The 21654-nt window shown below is 51.8% G+C and overlaps 1 protein-coding gene across 1 annotated transcript in view; it reads left to right on the plus strand.

Annotated features, from left to right (window-relative positions):
- The window catches only part of RAP1A (RAP1A, member of RAS oncogene family), a 270806-nt gene that overhangs the window by 162300 nt on the left and 86852 nt on the right, over positions 1-21654 (plus strand). The window contains exons 4-5 of the mRNA XM_063955357.1: positions 6815-6883; positions 6963-7019. Of these exons, the coding sequence (XP_063811427.1) occupies positions 6815-6883; positions 6963-7019 (126 nt within the window). The remainder of the gene's footprint in view (positions 1-6814; positions 6884-6962; positions 7020-21654) is intronic.

The raw sequence follows: 21654 nt of genomic DNA on the forward strand, positions 1-21654 counted from the left end.
ATGTCGACTGTCATCTGCTGGTATTAAATCCATCCCCAGGACTGTGGCACATTTCCATGGACTCTTTATATAGTGGAACCTGTCCGGCCTCCATATGTGGTAATATACCAAGAAATTGCTGTGCTTGCGCCATCAGTATAATTAAATGGTTCATTTATTAACTTTCAATTTTTAATTGTTTATTTGTTGCAACAATTTTTATGTAATAAAACATAATTGATTTTCCATATCCATTTTAGAGCGCTGTATATACCTTTCTCTAACGTCCTAGTGGATGCTGGGAACTCCGTAAGGACCATGGGGAATAGCGGGCTCCGAAGGAGGCTGGGCACTCTAGAAAGATCTTAGACTACCTGGTGTGCACTGGCTCCTCCCACTATGACCCTCCTCCAAGCCTCAGTTAGATTTCGTGCCCGGCCGAGGTTGGATGCACACTAGGGGCTCTCCTGAGCTCTTAGAAAGTAAAAGTCTTAGATTTTTCTTATTTTCAGTGAGACCTGCTGGCAACAGGCTCACTGCAGCGAGGGACTAAGGGGAGAAGAAGCGAACTCGCCTGCTTGCAGCCGGATTGGGCTTCTTAGGCTACTGGACACCATTAGCTCCAGAGGGATCGACCGCAGGCCCAGCCTTGATGTTCGGTCCCGGAGCCGCGCCGCCGTCCCCCTTACAGAGCCAGAAGCAAGAAGATGGTCCGGAAAATCGGCGGCATGAAGACTCTGTCTTCACCAAGGTAGCGCACAGCACTGCAGCTGTGCGCCATTGCTCCTCTCACACACTTCACACTCCGGTCACTGAGGGTGCAGGGCGCTGGGGGGGGCGCCCTGAGGCAGCAATAAAAACACCTTGGCTGGCTAAAATACCTCAATATATGGCCCCAGGGGCTATATATGAGGTAAATACCCCTGCCAGAATTCCATAAAAAACGGGAGAATAGGCCGCGAAAAAGGGGCGGAGCCTATCTCCTCAGCACACACTGGCGCCATTTTTCCCTCACAGCTCGGCTGGAAGGAAGCTCCCTGGCTCTTCCCTGCAATTCTACAGTACAGTAAGAGGGAAAAGAGAGGGGGGGCATTAAAATTGGCACTGTATACAGTATATTATATAAAAAGCAGCTATTAGGGACATAACTCAGTTAGTCCCTGTATGTATGTATGTATATATATATATATATATATATATATATATATATATATATATATATATATATATATATATATATATATATATATATATAGATAGCGCTCTGGTGTGTGCTGGCATACTCTTACTCTGTCCCCCCAAAGGGCTTTTGTGGGTCCTGTCCTCGTTTAGATCATTCCCTGTGTGTCTGCGGTGTGTCGGTACGGCTGTGTCGACATGTTGAATGAGGAGGCTTATATGATGACAGAACAGAGGCCGATATATGTGATGTCGCCCCCTGTGGGGCCGACACCAGAGTGGATGGATATGTGAAAGGTATTAACCGACAGTGTCAACTCCTTACATAAAAGGGTGGATGACGTAACAGCTGTGGGACAGCCGGCTTCGCAGCCCGCGCCTGCCCAGGCGTCTCAAAGGCCATCAGGGGCTCAAAAACGCCCGCTCTCTCAGATGGCAGACACAGATGTCGACACGGAGTCTGACTCCAGTGTCGACAAGGTGGAGACATATACACAATCCATTAGGAACATCCGTGACGTGATCCCGGCAATAAAAAATGTGTTATACATTTCTGACTTTAACCCAAGCACCTCTAAAAATGGGTTTTAGGTTTGGGGAGAAAAAACAGGCAGTGTTTTGTTCCCCCATCAGATGAATAAATGAGGTGTGTGAAAGCGTGGGTTCCCCCGTTAAGAAACTGGTAATTTATAAAAAGTTACTGATGGCGTACCCTTTCCCGCCAGGTGGATAAGTTACGCTGGGAGATATCCCCTAGGGTGGATAAGGCGCTCACACGTTTGTCAAAAAAGGTGGCACTGCCGTCTTAGGATACGGCCACTTTAATAGGTACCTGTTGATAAAAAAACAGGAGGCTATCCTGAAGTCTGTATTTACACACTCAGGTACTAGACTGAGACCTGCAGATAGTGCTGCTGCAGCGTGGTCGGTGACCCTGTCAAACAGGGATACTAGTTGGCAAACAAAAACATATTAAAGACGTCGTCTTATATATGGGGGATGCACAGAGGGATATTTTGCCGGCTGGCATCCAAAATAAATGTAATGTCCATTCTGTCAGGAGGGTATTAGAGACCTGTCACTGGACGGGTGATGCTGACTTAAAAAGCGCATGGAGAGCCTTATAAGGGTGAGGAATTATTTGGGGATGGTCTCTGGGACCTCGTATCCACAGCAACTGCTGGGAAGAAATAATTTTACCTCAGGTTTCCTCACAGACAAAGGTATGGCGCTTCCTTTCTGTACAGAGACAAGGGTAGAGGGAAAAAAGCTGCACCAGTCAGCCTGTTCCCAGAATCAAGATTCTTCCCCCGCCTCCTGTGAGGCCACACCATGACGAGGGTGCTCCACAGGTGTAGCCAGGTACGGTGGGGGGCCGTCTCAAAAATTTCAGCAATTAGTGGGCTCGCTCACAGGTGGATCCCTGTTTCTTTCAAGTAGTATTTCAGGGGTACAAGCTGGAATTCGAGATGTCTCCCCCCAGCCGTTTCCTAAAATATGCCTTGCTGACAACTCCCTCAGGCAGGGAGGCTGTGCTAGAGGCAATTAATAAGCGGTATTACCAGCAGGTAATACTCAAGGTGCCCCTACTTCAACAACGACGGGGTTACTATTCCACACGGGTTGGGGTACCGAAACCGCATGGTTCGGTGTGACCCATTTTATATTTAAAATCCTTGAACACAAAAATTCAAGTTCAAGATGGAATCGCTCAGGGCGGTTATTCCAAGCCTGGACGAGGGGGATTACATGGTATCCTGGGACATCAAGGATGCTTACCTGCATGTCCCCATTTACCATCCTCGCCAGGAGTACCTCAGATTTGTGGTACAGGATTACCATTACCAAGTCCAGACACTGCCGTTTGGACTGTACATGGCACCGAGGGTGTTTTTTCAAGGTAATGGCCGAAATGTTGATACTCCTTCAAAAAAAGGGAGTTGTAATTATCCCGTACTTGGACAATCTCATTATAAGGGCGAGGTCCAAGGAGCAGTTGGTAGTCGGGGTAGCACTATTTGGAAAGTGCTACAACAGCATGGTTGGATTCTAAACAGTCCAAAGTCACAGCTGGTTCCTATGACACGTCTACTGTTCCTGGGGATGGTTCTGGACATAAACCAGAAATAGTGTTTCTCCCGGAGGAGAAAGCCAAGGAGTTGTCATCTCTAGTCAGAGACCTCCTGAAGCCAAAATAGGTAGCGGTGCATCATTGCACGCGAGTCCTGGGAAAAATGGTAGCTTCCTACGAAGCAATCCCATTAGGCAGGTTCCATACAAGAACTTTTCAGAGGGACCTGTTGGACAAGTGGTCCGGATCGCATCTTCCGATGCATAGGCTGATAACCCTGTCTCCAAGGACCAGGGTATCTCTACTGTGGTGGCTGCAGAGTGCCCATCTTCAAGAGGGCCGCAGGTTCGGCATACAGGACTAGGTCCTAGTGACCATGGATTCCAGCCTTTGAGGCTGGGAGGCAGTCACACAGGGAAGAAATTTCCAGGGACTTTGGTCAAGTCAGGTTATTTCCCTACACATAAATATTCTGGACCTGAGGGACATTTACAATGCCCTGAGGCCGGCAAGGCCTCTGCTTCAAAACCAGCCGGTACTGATCCAATCAGACAACATCACGGCAGTCGCCCAGGTAAACCAACAGGGCGGCACAAGAAGCAGGATGGCGATGGCAGAAGCCACAAGGATTCTCCGATAGGCGGAAAATCATGTGTTAGCACTGTCAGCAGTGTTCATTCCCGGAGTGGACAACTGGGAAGCAGATCTTCTCAACAGACACGACCTCCACCCGGGAGAATGGGGACTTCCTCCAGAAGTCTTCCAATAGGATTGTACACCATTGGGAAAGGCCACAGGTGGACATGATGGCGTCCCGCCTCAACAAAAAGCTATAAAAGATATTGCACCGGGTCAAGGGACCCTCAGGCGATAGCTATGGACGCTCTGGTAACACCGTGGGTGTACCAGTCGGTTTATGTGTTCTCCCCTCTGCCTCTCATACCAAAGGTACTGAGAATAATAGGAAGGCGAGGAGTAAGAACGATACTCGTGGATGGCCAAGAAGAGCTTGGTACCCAGAACTTCAAGAATTTATATCAGAGGACCCATGGCCTCTGCCATTCAGACGGGACCTGCGGCAGCAGGGGCCCTGTGTGTTCCAAGACTTACCGCGGCTGCGTTTGTCGGCATGGCGGTTGAACGCCGGATCCTGAAGGAAAGGGGCATTCCGGAGGAAGTCTTTCCTACGCTTACTAAAGCCAGGAAAGAGGTTACAGCAACTCATTATCACCGCATATGGCGAAAATATGTTGCATGGTGTGAGGCCGAAAGGGCCCCAACAGAGGAATTTCAACTAGGTCGATTTCTGCATTTCCTGCAAGCAGGAGTGACTATGGGCCTTAAATTGGGTTCCATTAAGGTACAGATCTCGGCTCTGTCGATTTTCTTTCAAAAAGAACTAGCTTCAGTACCTGAAGTTCAGACATTTATAAAAGGAGTGCTGCAGAGTCAGCCCCCGTTTGTGCCTCCTGTGGCACCTTGGGATCTCAACGTGGTGTTGAGTTTCTTAAAATCACATTGGTTTGAACCACTAAAAACCGTGGATCTGGAATATCTCACGTGGAAGGTGGTTATGTTATTGGCCTTGGCTTCTGCCAGGCGAGTATCAAAGTTGGCGGCTTTGTCTTGTAAAAGCCCTTATTTGTTTTTCCATATGGATAGGGCAGAATTGAGGACTCGTCCCCAGTTTCTCCCAAAGGTGGTGTCAGCGTTTCACCTGAACCAGCCTATTGTGGTGCCTGCGGCTACTAGGGACTTGGAGGACTCCAAGTTGCTAGACGTTGTCAGGGCACTGAAAATGTATGTTTCCAGAACGGCTAGAGTCAGAAAATCTGACTCGCTGTTTATCCTATATGCACCTAACAAGCTGGGTGCTCCTGCTTCTAAGCAGACTATTGCTCGTTGGATTTGTAGTACAATTCAGCTTGCACATACTGTGGCAGGCCTGCCACAGCCAAAATCTGTCAATGCCCATTCCACAAGGAAGGTGGGCTCATCTTGGGCGGCTGCCCGAGGGGTCTCGGCTTTACAACTTTGCCGAGCAGCTACTTGGTCAGGGGCAAACACGTTTGCAAAATTCTACAAATTTGATACCCTGGCTGAGGAGGACCTGGAGTTCTCTCATTCTGTGCTGCAGAGTCATCCGCACTCTCCCGCCCGTTTGGGAGCTTTGGTATAATCCCCATGGTCCTTACGGAGTTCCCAGCATCCACTAGGACGTTAGAGAAAATAAGAATTTACTCACCGGTAATTCTATTTCTCGTAGTCCGTAGTGGATGCTGGGCGCCCATCCCAAGTGCGGTTTATCTGCAATACTTGTACATAGTTATTGTTAACTAAATCGGGTTATTGTTGAGCCATCTGTTGAGAGGCTCTATTGTTTCATACTGTTAACTGTGTTTCATATCACGAGTTGTACGGTGTGATTGGTGTGGCTGGTATGAGTCTTACCCGGGATTCAAAATCCTTCCTTATTGTGTACGCTCATCCGGGCACAGTACCTAACTGAGGCTTGGAGGAGGGTCATAGTGGGAGGAGCCAGTGCACACCAGGTAGTCTAAGATCTTTCTAGAGTGCCCAGCCTCCTTCGGAGCCCGCTATTCCCCTTGGTCCTTACGGAGTTCCCAGCATCCACTACGGACTACGAGAAATAGAATTACCGGTGAGTAAATTCTTATTTTTACTATTTGTTATTCTCAGGGACTAACTATCCCTTTAAACAGCTGCTTAGGATAAGCATCCCATTTTAACAGCGCCGGGCCTATTACCTTGGTAATTTTCTCCTGGTTAAATTAGTTTCCCAAAAATATTCTGTAAAACTAAATAACTGTACATACATGGATTACAATATAAATTCTTCTGTAAAGCACCACAAAGGAAACTGTTTCGCGTCTCCACTTGAGATATGAAGTGTGTGGAATCCCCCCAAATCTCCCCCAGACTGTTGCACATGTCCAGAGACTTTTATGGTGCATTTTGTTTCTTGAATATGTAAATGTATACATAGATTATATATTAATTTTGTTTAAATGATCAATGTCTCCAAGAGAAAACAGTGGGGGCACTCATAGTTTCAATAATTGAACAATGATTTAATTTAAGTCACATTTATCCGTTTTGGTTTTTTTAAAGCGTATTTGATGTCGGTAATTCAATGGATTTCCAACGTCTTGGTAGAAATTTGGAATGCCAGTAAATTTTAGAAGAAGAAAAAATCTAGATTAGTGCAGTTACCCTCAACAATACATAAAATTTATTAAAAACTCTTCATACAATTTGCTTACAAAAGCATAATACTGAAAGCATATCTCCAAGAAAAACTTCACCTGCCTGTATACAGCAAATCCAGTGGCTGCTACTGGCTAAGGTTCCCAGTTTTTCAGCTCACAATTCCTTCAAACTGTACAGACTGTAGCGTGCCATCTAACCTGTTCGTAGACTTCGCCCCTGAGTAATCTGTAATGAAAAGCCAGTTGCTCTAAGTCAGTACCTAGTGTTGCAGCAATTACAGAATTGTATGTATTCACTTGATAGCTCAAGTATTTATTTTAGTAAAAAATAACAATTTTTTTTTTTCTTATTCAGACAGTACAATTTGTTCAGGGAATTTTTGTTGAAAAATATGATCCTACCATTGAGGACTCCTACAGAAAGGTAAAGTGAAGACGGGGACATTATTTTGTGGCGTTTGTTACTCTGGGGTTATTGTAATATAATTGTATTGTTGTTGCAGCAAGTGGAAGTAGAAGGTCAACAGTGTATGCTGGAAATTCTCGATACAGCAGGGACTGTAAGTAAAATATTTCCTTCCTTCCCTCACCTTTCCTTCCCTTCCCTTACCTACCCTTCTCCGAACAGTTCTGGGGATAGCGGTCCCCTTTAGAGGTGCCTCCCCTCCAGCATGTCATAGCTCTCATCATTCACTAGTTTTTCTATCTGCTTATTAGTCATAGTATGGCTGCCTATGTTGCAATGTTAGGATAAGTGGCAAGCCTTGAGGCTGAACATTGAAGATGGTGTTATCCTTCAGTGGTGGGGCAAAATGACCAAATACCTTTGGGGACACTGCTGTCGAACCGTGATCAGCTTGTGGTTGTCTTTGGCTTCTTTTTCCGCTGGTTCAGTAAATAGAATGCAAACCGTCTATTGGGTTAATTTTTCAACTACTCAGTTGCTGAGGCTGCTTTGTAAATTGACCCAATAAACTGTATTAACCCTTATATTTTCCATTTTTAAACACCATACTTGAAGCAAAGCAAGTAGCTCATATTAGTAGCATAGGTGTGCGGTGATCTTATAGCGTTCCTAGCTCTGTGGGTCCCAAGGACCCAGAATATGAAACCTTTTACCATGTCTGGGTTCCATCATAAATTGTAGCTGACTCCCCCCCAGACTACCCTGCATCCACAGCCTGACTGTCACAAATTGGCTGGATGTGTCCTGCCTCCTGCTCTTGCTGCTATATTATTTAGCATTTATTCATTGTTCTCCCTGTTAAACCACAATATAGAATAGGGCAATGCCTTGTAAATCATGGATCCTTTACTGAGGTTAGGAATAGAATCTAGAATGGCACAGGAAATTGTTTTGTTAAAGGTCTGTAAAACCTTATACCCCTTTCACACTGCTCAAATAACCCGGTATCAGTGTGCGATGTGAAAGCGCCATGTCAGATTTCCCGGTTTGCCTGACCTTGTAATTCAACCCGGGTTATAAGTAGTGATGAGCGGGTTCGGTTTCTCGGAAACCGAACCCCCCCGAACTTCACTCTTTTTACACGGGTCCGAGCCATACTCGGATTCTCCCGTATGGCTCGGTTAACCCGAGCGCAGCCGAACGTCGTCATCCCGCTGTCGGATTCTCGCGAGATTCGGATTCTATATAAGCAGCCGCGCGTCGCCGCCATATTCACTCGTGCATTGGAAATGTTAGGGAGAGGACGTGGCTGGCGTCCTCTCCGTTTATGTTGATGCATTGCAAATATTTTGTGCTTGCTTATTACTTAATTGTGGGGACTGGGGAGCAGCTGTATATAGGAGGAGTACAGTGCAGAGTTTTGCTGACAGTGACCACCAGTAATACGTTGTCTGCTTGAAAACACTCCATATCTGTGCTCAGTGTGCTGCATATATCTGTGCTCACACTGCTTAATTGTGGGGACTGGGGAGCAGCTGTATTATATAGCAGGAGTACAGTGCAGAGTTTTGCTGGCAGTGACCACCAGTATATGTTGTCTGCCTGAAAAACACTCCATATCTGTGCTCAGTGTGCTGCTTTATTGTGGGGACTGGGGACCACCAGTATAATATTATATAGGAGGAGTACAGTGCAGAGTTTTGCTGACCAGTGACCACCAGTATATAATATATAGCATTACGGTACAGTAGGCCACTGCTGTACCTACCTCTGTGTCGTCATGAAGTATACTATCCATCTACATTCTATACCTGTGGTGCATTTTAGTTTTGCAGTTTGCTGACACAGTGACCACCAGTATACTATATATAGCAGTACGGAAGGCCACTGCTGTACCTACCTCTGTGTTGTCATTAAGTATACTATCCATCTACATTCTATACCTGTGGTGCATTTTAGTTTTGCAGTTTGCTGACACAGTGACCACCAGTATACTATATATAGCAGTACGGTACGGAAGGCCACTGCTGTACCTACCTCTGTGTCGTCATTAAGTATACTGTCTGTGGCCGGAGAGATCCCCAGCCACGAGGGAAATGGCCGCCGCAGCACTGAAGGGGTTAACCCCTAGTGCCCGGCGCCATTTCAAGGACAATGGGCGCTTGGCGCCATATTTGAACATACTGTGGGCGCTAGGCGCCATGTTTATAAAATGTTAAAATGCCTTTTCTTGTATGTGCCGTGGTCCCGGACCTCTCCGGAGACCACGGCAGGGAGGACAGCCCCCGGCGCGCTCAGCAGTGTGTGCGCGCCGGGGGAGAGAGGGAGCCGCCGACCGCCGGAGTTCGGGAGCTCCGCTCCCGCCAGCGGTCAGTGAAGCCCCGGGCGCACCAACTGTGTGCGCGCCGGGGAGAAGGGTGAGCCGCTGCGGCTGGGAGCTCGGCTCCCGCTGCAGTGCTCTCTGTGTGTGCCGCCGCTGGGGGCCGGGAGCTCTGCTCCCGGCGCATCAGCCCGTCGGAGGTGGCCAGCCGGGACGGACGTCCCAGGCTGCTGGCCGGCAAGGGGGGTGCGCCGCAGCCCGGCTCCCCGCCGGACGCTGCGGCGAGACACTGATCTGAGCGCCGCATACAGGGGACCGGGCTAGCCGGCTCCCTGCGCGGCGAGGCCACCACAGGCGCCGCTCATGGGGGACCGGGCTAGCCGGCTCCCTAGCGGCGTGGGTGAATTAGACTGATGAGCGCTGGAGTCCGGGAGCTACGCTCCCGGCGCCTCCGCTGCAACAGAGTCACGGCGGCCGGGACAAGTGTCCCGGACCGCTGGGCTTCGGAAAAGGGGGGGTGCGCCGCTGCGTGCGGTGAGGCCACTGAGTAGTGCCACACTGGGGGGACAGGGAGAGCCAGCTCCCTGGACCCCAGTGGCAGGCAGACAGGCTGGAGGGTGGGGGAAGCCAGCCCCATACCTCCAGCACTGAGAGAGCCCTAGCAGCCAGGCTGCAGGGCTAGGGGAGCCAGCACAGACAGGGTCCTAGCAGCCAGGCTGCAGGACTAGGGCACAGGGTTTAACAAACCAGACATTGTGTAAAAAAATGTATAACATGTACAGTGTGATCTAAATGTAATGTATTTAAAGGTAAATTGCACTTACTTGGTTGTGTGTCCCAGGAGGGGGGAATCCATGGCTGTGCAGGCTGATGGGTTCTCCCTGACCTTTTCCCCAAAAACGGAATGCTTTCCCATCCAGCCTCACACTTCCAAGGGGCACAGGGAGAGAGAGAAGCAGCTCAGCTATGAAACAAGCTGAGTGGATTCTTGGAGCTCCATGGAGATCACCCGTAGTGGCCAAGAGACCTGGACCGGGGAGCCAGGCTGCCCAGCTCTGGAGCCCAAATCCAGGCTGCAGGCAGTGAGATGGGTCCCGGGCAGGTTTCTGGAAGTCAGATTTAGGAGGGAAAACTTCCCCCAGCCAGACTGAACGGCACCGGGGCGTATCCTGATCCTCCCAGATGGGAGAGTCAAAGGAGACCGACCACTCCCCACTGTCCATAGGGAACAATGTAAGCTGTGCGTGAGACAAAGGCATCCACAGCTCATGGGTAAACATTGATTGGTTGTGCACCACAGGGCTGGCTTACCCCCTGTGGTAAGGGGTCTTGGAGAGGGATAAAAGGAGGGCAGTTGGCCCATAGGAATGATATTGTAAATCTTTTTCTGCTGAAAACATCTGATTGTATGCTGTTGCCCCTAGCAATAGGGAGGAACCTTTTTAAAGGTTATTGAGCAATAAACATCCTTGCCTCAAGAAGACTGCTTCATCTTGTGACCAACAGGGTTAGGCCAAACCTAGCCCCATCCTCCGGCTGTCCAGGGAAGCACCTAGTGTCTCCAAGCTCCGCCTTCCGCCAGCTACCGGTAGAGGCCTAGCAAGTGGCTAGTGGGGATTCGTCAGCACCACACAGCTGTGGTAAGGCAGTGCGTCGGCACATACAGAGCAGAACCGTGGTTCCAAACGCCACGGCAGGTTAGGAGTTTGGTGGTGGCAGCGAGAACCCGCCCACAGCGCAGTGGGTGGAGTCAGTAACAGGCGGTTACTGACGGTAAGCGGGAATCCCCTATGTGGTCAGGCCTCGTGCGGCTTGACCTTCCATTCTGTGCGCAGCCAACGGGACGCGAAAGCGGCGAGTGCTTTCGTACGGTACCGTCCTGTCACAGAAATTGGTGGCATAGTGGTGGGATATTCCCAGGCGGCTTTTCATTACCCGATTGGAGAAGCCGAGTTACTCAGGAGAGGAGTAACTGCAGCGCAGGAGAATGCACAAGATGGCGGAATTCAGCGGAATGTCCAAGGATGATCTGGAGATCGTATGCCAGGAGAAGGGTGTGGATATCCCTTTCAACGCGTCCAGGAGCGTCATGCAGGCGGCGCTCAGGAGCTGGGAGGAGTCTCATCGGGTGGAGGTGGAAAACACTGACGGCGTCAGCATCACAGAGGACGACCCAACAGTGGACCTTCGCACAGAACTGGTGAGAACCACAAGCCCCGCCCTCTCTCCCAGCAGCCATGTTTCCCAGCAATCCCTAGCAGGGCCAGGATCCCAACGTCCCGGGGGGGCGGCCCGGATACCCTAGCAGATCGGCTAGCGGAATTGGGGGAAAGGGCAACGGAGCAAGAGCGCTTGATCATCATCCAGATGTGGCGTGATGAGCGGGCACCACAGGCCGTGGTACCCCGGGAGCCGTTGCCAGCTATTGTACACAGATCAGGACGAGTTCAGTTTGCCAAGTTTGCAGACAGTGACGGGGACATTGATGGACATTTGCAAGTCTTTGAAAGGACTTGTAAACTACTCGATCTACCCAAGTCGGAGTGGGTGAGACACCTTGTGCCCACTCTGCATGGAGAGGCATTGGAGGCCTATCGAGGAGTGGCCACGGAGGACTGTGGGAACTATGACGAAGTTGCGAAGGCCCTCCTCCAGCGATTCTTCATCACTCCAGAGTCTTACAGGAAGAAGTTCAGAGACTTGCCCAAGAATCCTAGCAGCACCCATGAGCAGTTCGCCACCCAGCTGCGCAGTACGTGGTGAAGTGGGTGAAGGATTCGGAAGCCACTACGTGGGACGCACTGATCGACCTGATCTGCAGGGAGCAGTTCTACCGCAGGTGCGCCCCAGAAGTGAAGGAGTGGGTGCTAGATCGGGAGCCACCCAGCTTAAAGATGGCTGCCCAATTAGCAGACAAGTATGTGGCAATTCGGCCGCAGGGGCAGAAGCGCCCAACCAGCAGCCAGCCCCAAAAGACTGTACCACCAGGGGGACACCCCTCTACAGCTCATCGCCCCCCAAAGCAAGCATCTTCCAACCCGGGTGCTTTTGGCCAGCAACCGCCCCGCAGTGCCCCTGCCAGTAATCAGAGGACATCGGAGCCACGCCTGGACAAAAAGTGCTGTGGCTGTGGGAAGATCGGACATCTGAGGATGAACTGTCCTGCATCCCAAGCACCCCAGACTCGCACCCCAAATCCGAGTGCTGGAGCCCGGATTGCTTGCTTAACCCAGGGAGATGAGCTTCCAGAGACTGTACCCCCTCCAGTCAGTCCGATGGAGTGTGGCGAGAAGCAGGTGGACTCCGCGGAAAGAGTCACCTGTATGGCTAAGAAGCCCCCACCAAACATGTGGCGGCACCTGCAGCCGGTCCAAGTGGGGTCCCTGCAGGGCGAAGGCTTAAGAGACTCTGGGGACTCCATAACCGTTGTAAGCCCCCACCTGGTCGATCCTGCTGCCGTACTGCAGGGTTGCACTGCAAAAGTTACAGTGGCCGATGGGCTAGAGCGAGAAGTGCCCATGGCCAGAGTTTACCTCGACTGGGGAGCTGGACAAGAGCTAAGAGATGTGGCCGTAATGGATGGCCTCCCAACTGATGTCGTCTTGGGGAATGATCTCGGTGGAGGAATCGTTACTGCCTTTGCGAACGCCATCACCCGGAGTCAAGCGACCAGACTACAGTCTTCATCGTCTCTGCCAGCACTGCCCAGCCCAGAGGAAAAGACCACAGCGACTGAACTGCCAACCACAGCGTCAGCCATCCCAGAGGAAAAGACCACAGCGGCCAGATCAGCACATCTGCCCCGTGCCTCTGGTGGGCCTACGTCCCCTAGCAACGCAGAGGGTGTCGGTTCCAGTTTGTTGAATCCTGTGGGGGTGCCCAGTGATGCTCCTGTCCCTAGTGGTTTGCCAACTCCGGCGGTGAGTATGAGCGACTACCCCGACCCTACCATGACTGACCCCAACTTGACTGACCCCAATATTCCCCCTGTAGAGTGTCCGAACTTAGGAGAAAGTGAGGGCCGCAGGCAGGAGTTTAGGGAAGCTCAGCTCTCTGACCCATCCCTGGAAGGTATGAGGCGCCAAGCTGGCCGCGGCCTTGCTGGGATGGGGGCAGGGAGTGTGACCTGGTGGAAACGGTTACTGTACCGGGTAGCCAAGGTAGAAGGGGATAGGCCAGTGCGGGAGCAAGTTCAACTGGTGGTTCCCAAGAGCTTTCGGGAGCAACTGATGTCAGTTGCCCACGAAATTCCTTTGGCGGGACACCAGGGGAGGGACCGAACACTGAGGCGCCTGACGCAGAACTTTTTTTGGCCCGGAGTGTCGGATGACGTCCGGACCTACTGTAAGTCCTGTGATGTGTGCCAACGGCTTGGACGCCCCAGTGCTCGTGCTCCCCTGAAGTATTTGCCAATAGTCGGGGAACCTTTCCAACGAGTGGCCGTGGACATAGTCGGTCCCCTACCTGTGCCCAGTAGATCGGGGAAGAGATACATCCTCACCGTGGTGGATTACGCTACCCGGTATCCAGAGGCTGTGGCTCTGTCCGCCATCACTGCGGAAAAGGTAGCGGACGCTCTGCTAGGCATATTTAGTAGAGTAGGGTTCCCCAGTGAGATCCTAACCGATCAAGGGACGCAGTTCATGAGTGATCTGGTCCAGTGTCTCTGGGCGGAGTGCGCCAACTCCGCACTGCCCCCTATCATCCCCAGACTAACGGACTTTGCGAGAGATTCAATGGCACTCTGAAGCAGATGCTACGGGCATTTGTGACTTCGGAGGGGGGAGACTGGGAGCGATACCTGCCGCACCTCCTGTTTGCGTATCGGGAGGTGCCGCAGGAATCGACCGGGTTCTCACCCTTCGAGTTACTATATGGCCGCAGAGTCCGTGGACCTCTTGACCTGTTCCGGGAGTCTTGGGAGGGGGAGCTGATCCACCAGGGTGAGTCCGTGGTGGAGTATGTGTTGAAGCTCAGAGATCGGTTAGAGAATCTCATGGGACTAGCGCAAGCGAATCTTGCGGAAGCACAGACCAAGCAGAAGACTTGGTATGACCAGGGCGCGCGTGCTCGGGTCTTTGGAGTAGGGCAGAAGGTGCTGGTTCTGGTGCCCACACGTCAGAACAAGCTCCAGACTGCCTGGGCGGGACCGTACACGGTCGCAAAACGCCTAAGCGACATCACCTACGTGGTGTCATTTGACAGCGATGGTAGGAGACAGCGTACCTACCATATAAACATGTTGAAGGCATACCACGAGCGTGTGGAGTCTGTAGCTGCTGTGTGCTGCCTGCCGATGGAGGAACCAGGAAAAGATCCCATTCCTGACCTCCTCGCGGATGCCAAGGGTGAGGGTGGTGTAGAGGAAGTAAGCTGGAGCAGTGAGCTTGGTAACCACAAGAGGGAGCAGCTGGAGTCAGTGCTGCAGTCCTTTGAGGCCCAGTTCAGCAGGAAGCCCGGCCTGACTTCCCTACGTGCCCATCATGTAGACACTGGTGAGCATAGGCCGATTCGGCAACCCGCGTATCGGGTCTCACCAGAGGCGCAGGCGAGTATCTACCAAGAGGTGCAGGAGATGTTAGCGTTAGGCGTAATCACGCGCTCCAACAGTCCCTGGGCCGCCTCCGTTGTACTGGTTCCCAAGAAGGACCGGACAACCAGGTTCTGCGTAGACTACCGCCGGTTGAACGAAGTAACCAAATCCGACGCCTATCCCATACCCCGCATTGACGCACTGTTAGACGAGCTGGCTGGGGCGAAGTACATCTCTACGTTCGACCTGAGCAAGGGGTATTGGCAGATACCAATGACTCCCGAGGCTCAGGAACGGTCCGCCTTCATCACCTCCTTTGGCTTGTTTGAGTTCAAAACCATGCCATTTGGGATGAAGAATGCGCCAGCCACCTTCCAGAGTGTGGTCGATGACCTGCTGAAGGAGTTCCGAGAGTTCGCCCAGGCCTACTTGGATGACATTGCTGTCTTCAGCCGAACCTGGGAAGAGCACCTGGGGCATGTGGGGTTGGTGCTAGAGAGGATTCGGTGGGCAGGTCTGACCATCAGGGCAGACAAGTGCCAAATGGGGATGACAGAGGTACAGTACCTGGGGCACCGTGTGGGGGGAGGTAAGGTGAAGCCTGAACCAGCGAAGGTGGAGGTGATCCGCGACTGGCCCCGGCCCACAACCCAGAGACAGGTCCTGGCTTTCTTAGGGATCGCAGGGTACTACAGACGTTTTGTCCCCGACTTTAGTTCCGTGGCCAAACCCCTGACTGATCTGACGAAGAAGAAACTCCCCAAGATAGTTGACTGGACGACCGCATGTGAGTTGGCATTCCAGTCGTTGAAAACCGCTCTAGTACAAGCCCCAGTACTGATGGCGCCGGACTATAGTAAAAACTTTGTTGTACAAACTGATGCGTCACAGTACGGACTCGGGGCAGTACTGAGCCAGGAGGGGCCGGATGGACAGGAGCACCCTGTGGCCTATTTGAGCAGAAAGCTGCTCCCGCGGGAGGTGGGGTATGCCACAATTGAAAAGGAGTGTTTGGCTATTGTTTGGGCTGTGAAGAAGCTTCAGCCCTATTTGTATGGCCGCCATTTTACGGTGGTAACGGACCACAATCCATTACGGTGGCTCCACCACACCACGGGGGAAAACGGCACTGTTGCGGTGGAGCCTTGCTCTTCAGGTTTAGGACTTCCATATTATCCACAAGCAAGGCAAGGCTCATAGCAATGCAGATGGACTGTCACGTCAGGAGGAGCCTGAACCCCCAAAGAACTCCCGGTAACCTCATTAAGGACTGCGGGACCAGGGACCAAATCGTTGGGACATGGGTCCCTGGTTGACCCGCTTGAATGGGGGGGGAGGAGTGTGGCCGGAGAGATCCCCAGCCACGAGGGAAATGGCCGCCGCAGCACTGAAGGGGTTAACCCCTAGTGCCCGGCGCCATTTCAAGGACAACGGGCGCTTGGCGCCATATTTGAACATACTGTGGGCGCTAGGCGCCGTGTTTATTAAATGTTAAAATGCCTGTGTTCTTGTATGTGCCGTGGTCCCGGACCTCTCCGGAGACCACGGCAGGGAGGACAGCCCCCGGCGCGCTCAGCAGTGTGTGCGCGCCGGGGAAGAGAGGGAGCCGCCGGCAGCGGTCAGTGAAGCCCCGGGCGCACCAACTGTGTGCGCGCCGGGGAGAAGGGTGAGCCGCTGCGGCTGGGAGCTCGGCTGCCGCTGCAGTGCTCTCTGTGTGTGCCGCCGCTGGGGGCCGGGAGCTCTGCTCCCGGCGCCTCAGCCCGTCGGAGGTGGCCAGCCGCGGCAGCCGGGACGGGCGTCCCGGGCTGCTGGCCGGCAAGGGGGGTGCGCCGCAGCCCGGCTCCCCGCCGGACGCTGCGGCGAGACACTGATCTGAGCGCCGCATACAGGGGACCGGGCTAGCCGGCTCCCTGCGCGGCGAGGCCACCACAGGCGCCGCTCATGGGGGACTGGGCTAGCCGGCTCCCTAGCGGCGTGGGTGAAATTAGACTGATGAGCGCTGGAGTCCGGGAGCTACGCTCCCGGCGCCTCAGCGCTGCAACAGAGTCACGGCGGCCGGGACAAGTGTCCCGGACCGCTGGGCTTCGGAAAAGGGGGGGTGCGCCGCTGCGTGCGGTGAGGCCACTGAGTAGTGCCACACTGGGGGGACAGGGAGAGCCAGCTCCCTGGACCCTAGTGGCAGGCAGACAGGCTGGAGGGTGGGGGAAGCCAGCCCCATACCTCCAGCACTGAGAGAGCCCTAGCAGCCAGGCTGCAGGGCTAGGGGAGCCAGCACAGACAGGGTCCTAGCAGCCAGGCTGCAGGACTAGGGCACAGGGTTTAACAAACCAGACATTATGTAAAAAAATGTATAACATGTACAGTGTGATCTAAATGTAATGTATTTAAAGGTAAATTGCACTTACTTGGTTGTGTGTCCCAGGAGGGGGGAATCCATGGCTGTGCAGGCTGATGGGTTCTCCCAGACCTTTTCCCCAAAAACGGAATGCTTTCCCATCCAGCCTCACACTTCCAAGGGGCACAGAGAGAGAGAAGCAGCTCAGCTATGAAACAAGCTGAGTGGATTCTTGGAGCTCCATGGAGATCACCCGTAGTGGCCAAGAGACCTGGACCGGGGAGCCAGGCTGCCCAGCTCTGGAGCCCAAATCCAGGCTGCAGGCAGTGAGATGGGTCCCGGGCAGGTTTCTGGAAGTCAGATTTAGGAGGGAAAACTTCCCCCAGCCAGACTGAACGGCACCGGGGCGTATCCTGATCCTCCCAGATGGGAGAGTCAAAGGAGACCGACCACTCCCCACTGTCCATAGGGAAGAATGTAAGCTGTGCGTGAGACAAAGGCATGCACAGCTCATGGGTAAACATTGATTGGTTGTGCACCACAGGGCGGGCTTACCCCCTGTGGTAAGGGGTCTTGGAGAGGGATAAAAGGAGGGCAGTTGGCCCATAGGAATGATATTGTAACATCTTATTCTGCTGAAAACATCTGATTGTATGCTGTTGCCCCTAGCAATAGGGAGGAGCCTTTTTAAAGGTTATTGAGCAATAAACATCCTTGCCTCAAGAAGACTGCCTCATCTTGTGACCAACAGGGTTAGGCCAAACCTAGCCCCGTCCTCCGGCTGTCCAGGGAAGCACCTAGCGTCTCCAAGCTCCGCCTTCCGCCAGCTACCGGTAGAGGCCTAGCAAGTGGCTAGTGGGGATTCGTCAGCACCACACAGCTGTGGTAAGGCTGTGCGTCGGCACATACAGAGCAGAACCGTGGTTCCAAACGCCACGGCAGGTTAGGAGTTTGGTGGTGGCAGCAAGAACCCGCCCACAGCGCAGTGGGTGGAGTCAGTAACAGGCGGTTACTGACGGTAAGCGGGAATCCCCTATGTGGTCAGGCCTCGTGCGGCTTGACCTTCCATTCTGTGCGCAGCCAACGGGACGCGAAAGCGGCGAGTGCTTTCGTACGGTACCGTCCTGTCACACTATCCATCTACATTCTATACCTGTGGTGCATTTTAGTTTTGCAGTTTGCGGACACAGTGACCACCAGTATATATAGCAGTACGGTACGGAAGGCCACTGCTGTACCTACCTCTGTGTCGTCATTAAGTATACTATCCATCTACATTCTATACCTGTGGTGCATTTTAGTTTTGCAGTTTGCTGACACAGTGACCACCAGTATACTATATATAGCAGTACGGTACGGAAGGCCACTGCTGTACCTACCTCTGTGTCGTCATTTACTATCCATCTACATTCTATACCTGTGGTGCATTTTAGTTTTGCAGTTTGCTGACACAGTGACCACCAGTATACTATATATAGCAGTACGGTACGGAAGGCCACTGCTGTACCTACCTCTGTGTCGTCATTTACTATCCATCTACATTCTATACCCGTGCTGCATTTTAGTTTTGCAGTTTGCTGACAGTGACCACCAGTATACTATATATAGCAGTACGGTACGGAAGGCCACTGCTCTACCTACCTCTGTGTCGTCAAGTATACTATCCATCCATACCTGTGGTGCATTTCAGTTGTGCGCAGTATATATAGTAGTAGGCCATTGCTATTGATACTGGCATATAATTCCACACATTAAAAAATGGAGAACAAAAATGTGGAGGTTAAAATAGGGAAAGATCAAGATCCACTTCCACCTTGTGCTGAAGCTGCTGCCACTGGTCATGGCCGAGACGATGAAATGCCATCAGCGTAGTCTGCCAAGGCCGATGCCCAATGTCATAGTAGAGAGCATGTAAAATCCAAAAAACAAAAGTTCAGTAAAATGACCCAAAAATCAAAATTGAAAGCATCTGATGAGAAGCGTAAACTTGCCAATATGCCATTTAAGACACGGAGTGGAAAGGAACGGCTAAGGCCCTCTCCTATGTTCCTCATGACTAGTGGTTCAGCTTCACATGACGATGGAAGCACTCATCCTTCCGGTAGAAAAATGAAGAGTTAAGCTGGCAAAAGCACAGCAAAGAACTGTGCGTTCTTCTAAATCACAAATCCCCAAGGAGAGTCCAATTGTGTCGGTTGCGATGCCTGACCTTCCCAACACTGGATGGGAAGAGCTTGCACCTTCCACCATTTGCACGCCCCCTGCAAGTGCTGGAAGGAGCACCCGCAGTCCAGTTCCTGATAGTCAAATTGAAGATGTCACTGTTGAAGTACACCAGGATGAGGATATGGGTGTTGCTGGCGCTGGGGAGGAAATTGACAAGGAGGATTCTGATGGTGAGGTGGTTTGTTTAAGTCAGGCACCCGGGGAGACACCTGTTGTCCGTGGGACGAATATGGCCATTGACATGCCTGGTCAAAATACAAAAAAAATCATCTCTTCGGTGTGGAATTATTTCAACACAAATGCGGACAACAGGTGTCAAGCCATGTGTTGCCTTTGTCAGGCTGTAATAAGTAGGGGTAAGGACGTTAACCACCTCGGAACATCCTCCCTTATACGTCACTTGCAGCGCATTCATCATAAGTCAGTGACAAGTTCAAAAACTTTGGGTGACAGCGGAAGCAGTCCACTGACCACTAAATCCCTTCCTCTTGTAACCAAGCTCCTGCAAACCACACCACCAACTCCCTCAGTGTCAATTTCCTCCTTACCCAGGAAAGCCAATAGTCCTGCAGGCCATGTCTGACGAGTCCTCTCCTGCCTGGGATTCCTGCGATGCATCCTTGAGTGTAACGCCTACTGCTGCTGGCGCTGCTGTTGTTGCTGCTGGGAGTCGATCGTCATCCCAGAGGGGAAGTCGGAAGACCACTTGTACTACTTCCAGTAAGCAATTGACTGTCCAACAGTCCTTTGCGAGGAAGATGAAATATCACAGCAGTCATCCTGCTGCAAAGCAGATAACTCAGGCCTTGGCAGCCTGGGCGGTGAGAAACGTGGTTCCGGTATCCACCGTTAATTCAGAGGCAACTAGAGACTTGATTGAGGTACTGTGTCCCCAGTACCAAATACCATCTAGGTTCCATTTCTCTAGGCAGGCGATACCGAAAATGTACACAGACCTCAGAAAAAGAGTCACCAGTGTCCTAAAAAATGCAGTTGTACCCAATGGCCACTTAACCACGGACATGTGGACAAGTGGAGCAGGGCAGACTCAGGACTATATGACTGTGACAGCCCACTGGGTAGATGTATTGCCTCCCGCAGCAAGAACAGCAGCGACTGCACCAGTAGCAGCATATCGCAAACGCCAACTCGTTCCTAGGCAGGCTACGCTTTGTATCACCACTTTCCAGAAGAGGCACACAGCTGACAACCTCTTACGGAAACTGAGGAAGATCATCGCAGAATGGCTTACCCCAGTTGGACTCTCCTGGGGATTTGTGACATCGGACAACACCAGCAATATTGTGCGTGCATTACATCTGGGCAAATTCCAGCACGTCCCATGTTTTGCACATACATTGAATTTGGTGGTGCAGAATTATTTAAAAAACGACAGGGGCGTGCAAGAGATGCTGTCAGTGGCCCGAAGAATTGCGGGCCACTTTCGGCATTCAGCCACCGCGTACAGAAGACTGGAGCACCACCAAACAGTCCTGAACCTGCCCTGCCATCATCTGAAGCAAGAGGTGGTAACGAGGTGGAATTCAACCCTCTATATGCTTCAGAGGATGGAGGAGCAGCAAAAGGCCATTCAAGCCTATACATCTGCCCACGATATAGGCAAAGGAGGGGGAATGCACCTGACTCAAGCGCAGTGGAGAATGATTTCAACGTTGTGCAAGGTTCTGCAACCCTTTGAACTTGCCACACGTGAAGTCAGTTCAGACACTGCCAGCCTGAGTCAGGTCATTCCCCTCATCAGGCTTTTGCAGAAGAAGCTGGATACATTGAAGGAGGAGCTAAAACAGAGCGATTCCACTAGGCATGTGGGACTTGTGGATGGAGCCCTTAATTCGCTTAACCAGGATTCACGGGTGGTCAATCTGTTGAAATCAGAGCACTACATTTTGGCCACCGTGCTCGATCCTAGATTTAAAACCTACGTTGGATCTCTCTTTCCGGCAGACACAAGTCTGCAGAGGTTCAAAGACCTGCTGGTGAGAAAATTGTCAAGTCAAGCGGAACGTGACCCGTCAACATCTCCTCCTTCACATTCTCCCGCAACTGGGGGTGTGAGGAAAAGGCTAAGAATTCCGAGCCCACCCGCTGGCGGTGATGCAGGGCAGTCTGGAGCGAGTGCTGACATCTGGTCCGGACTGAAGGACCTGCCAACGATTACTGACATGTCGTCTAATGTCACTGCATATGATTCTCTCACCATTGAAAGAATGGTGGAGGATTATATGAGTGACCGCATCCAAGTAGGCACGTCAGACAGTCCTTACGTATACTGGCAGGAAAAAGAGGCGATTTGGAGGCCCTTGCACAAACTGGCTTTATTCTACCTAAGTTGCCCTCCATCCAGTGTATACTCC

Source organism: Pseudophryne corroboree, chromosome 2 (assembly GCF_028390025.1).
Source record: "Pseudophryne corroboree isolate aPseCor3 chromosome 2, aPseCor3.hap2, whole genome shotgun sequence".
Lineage (NCBI taxonomy): Eukaryota > Metazoa > Chordata > Amphibia > Anura > Myobatrachidae > Pseudophryne > Pseudophryne corroboree.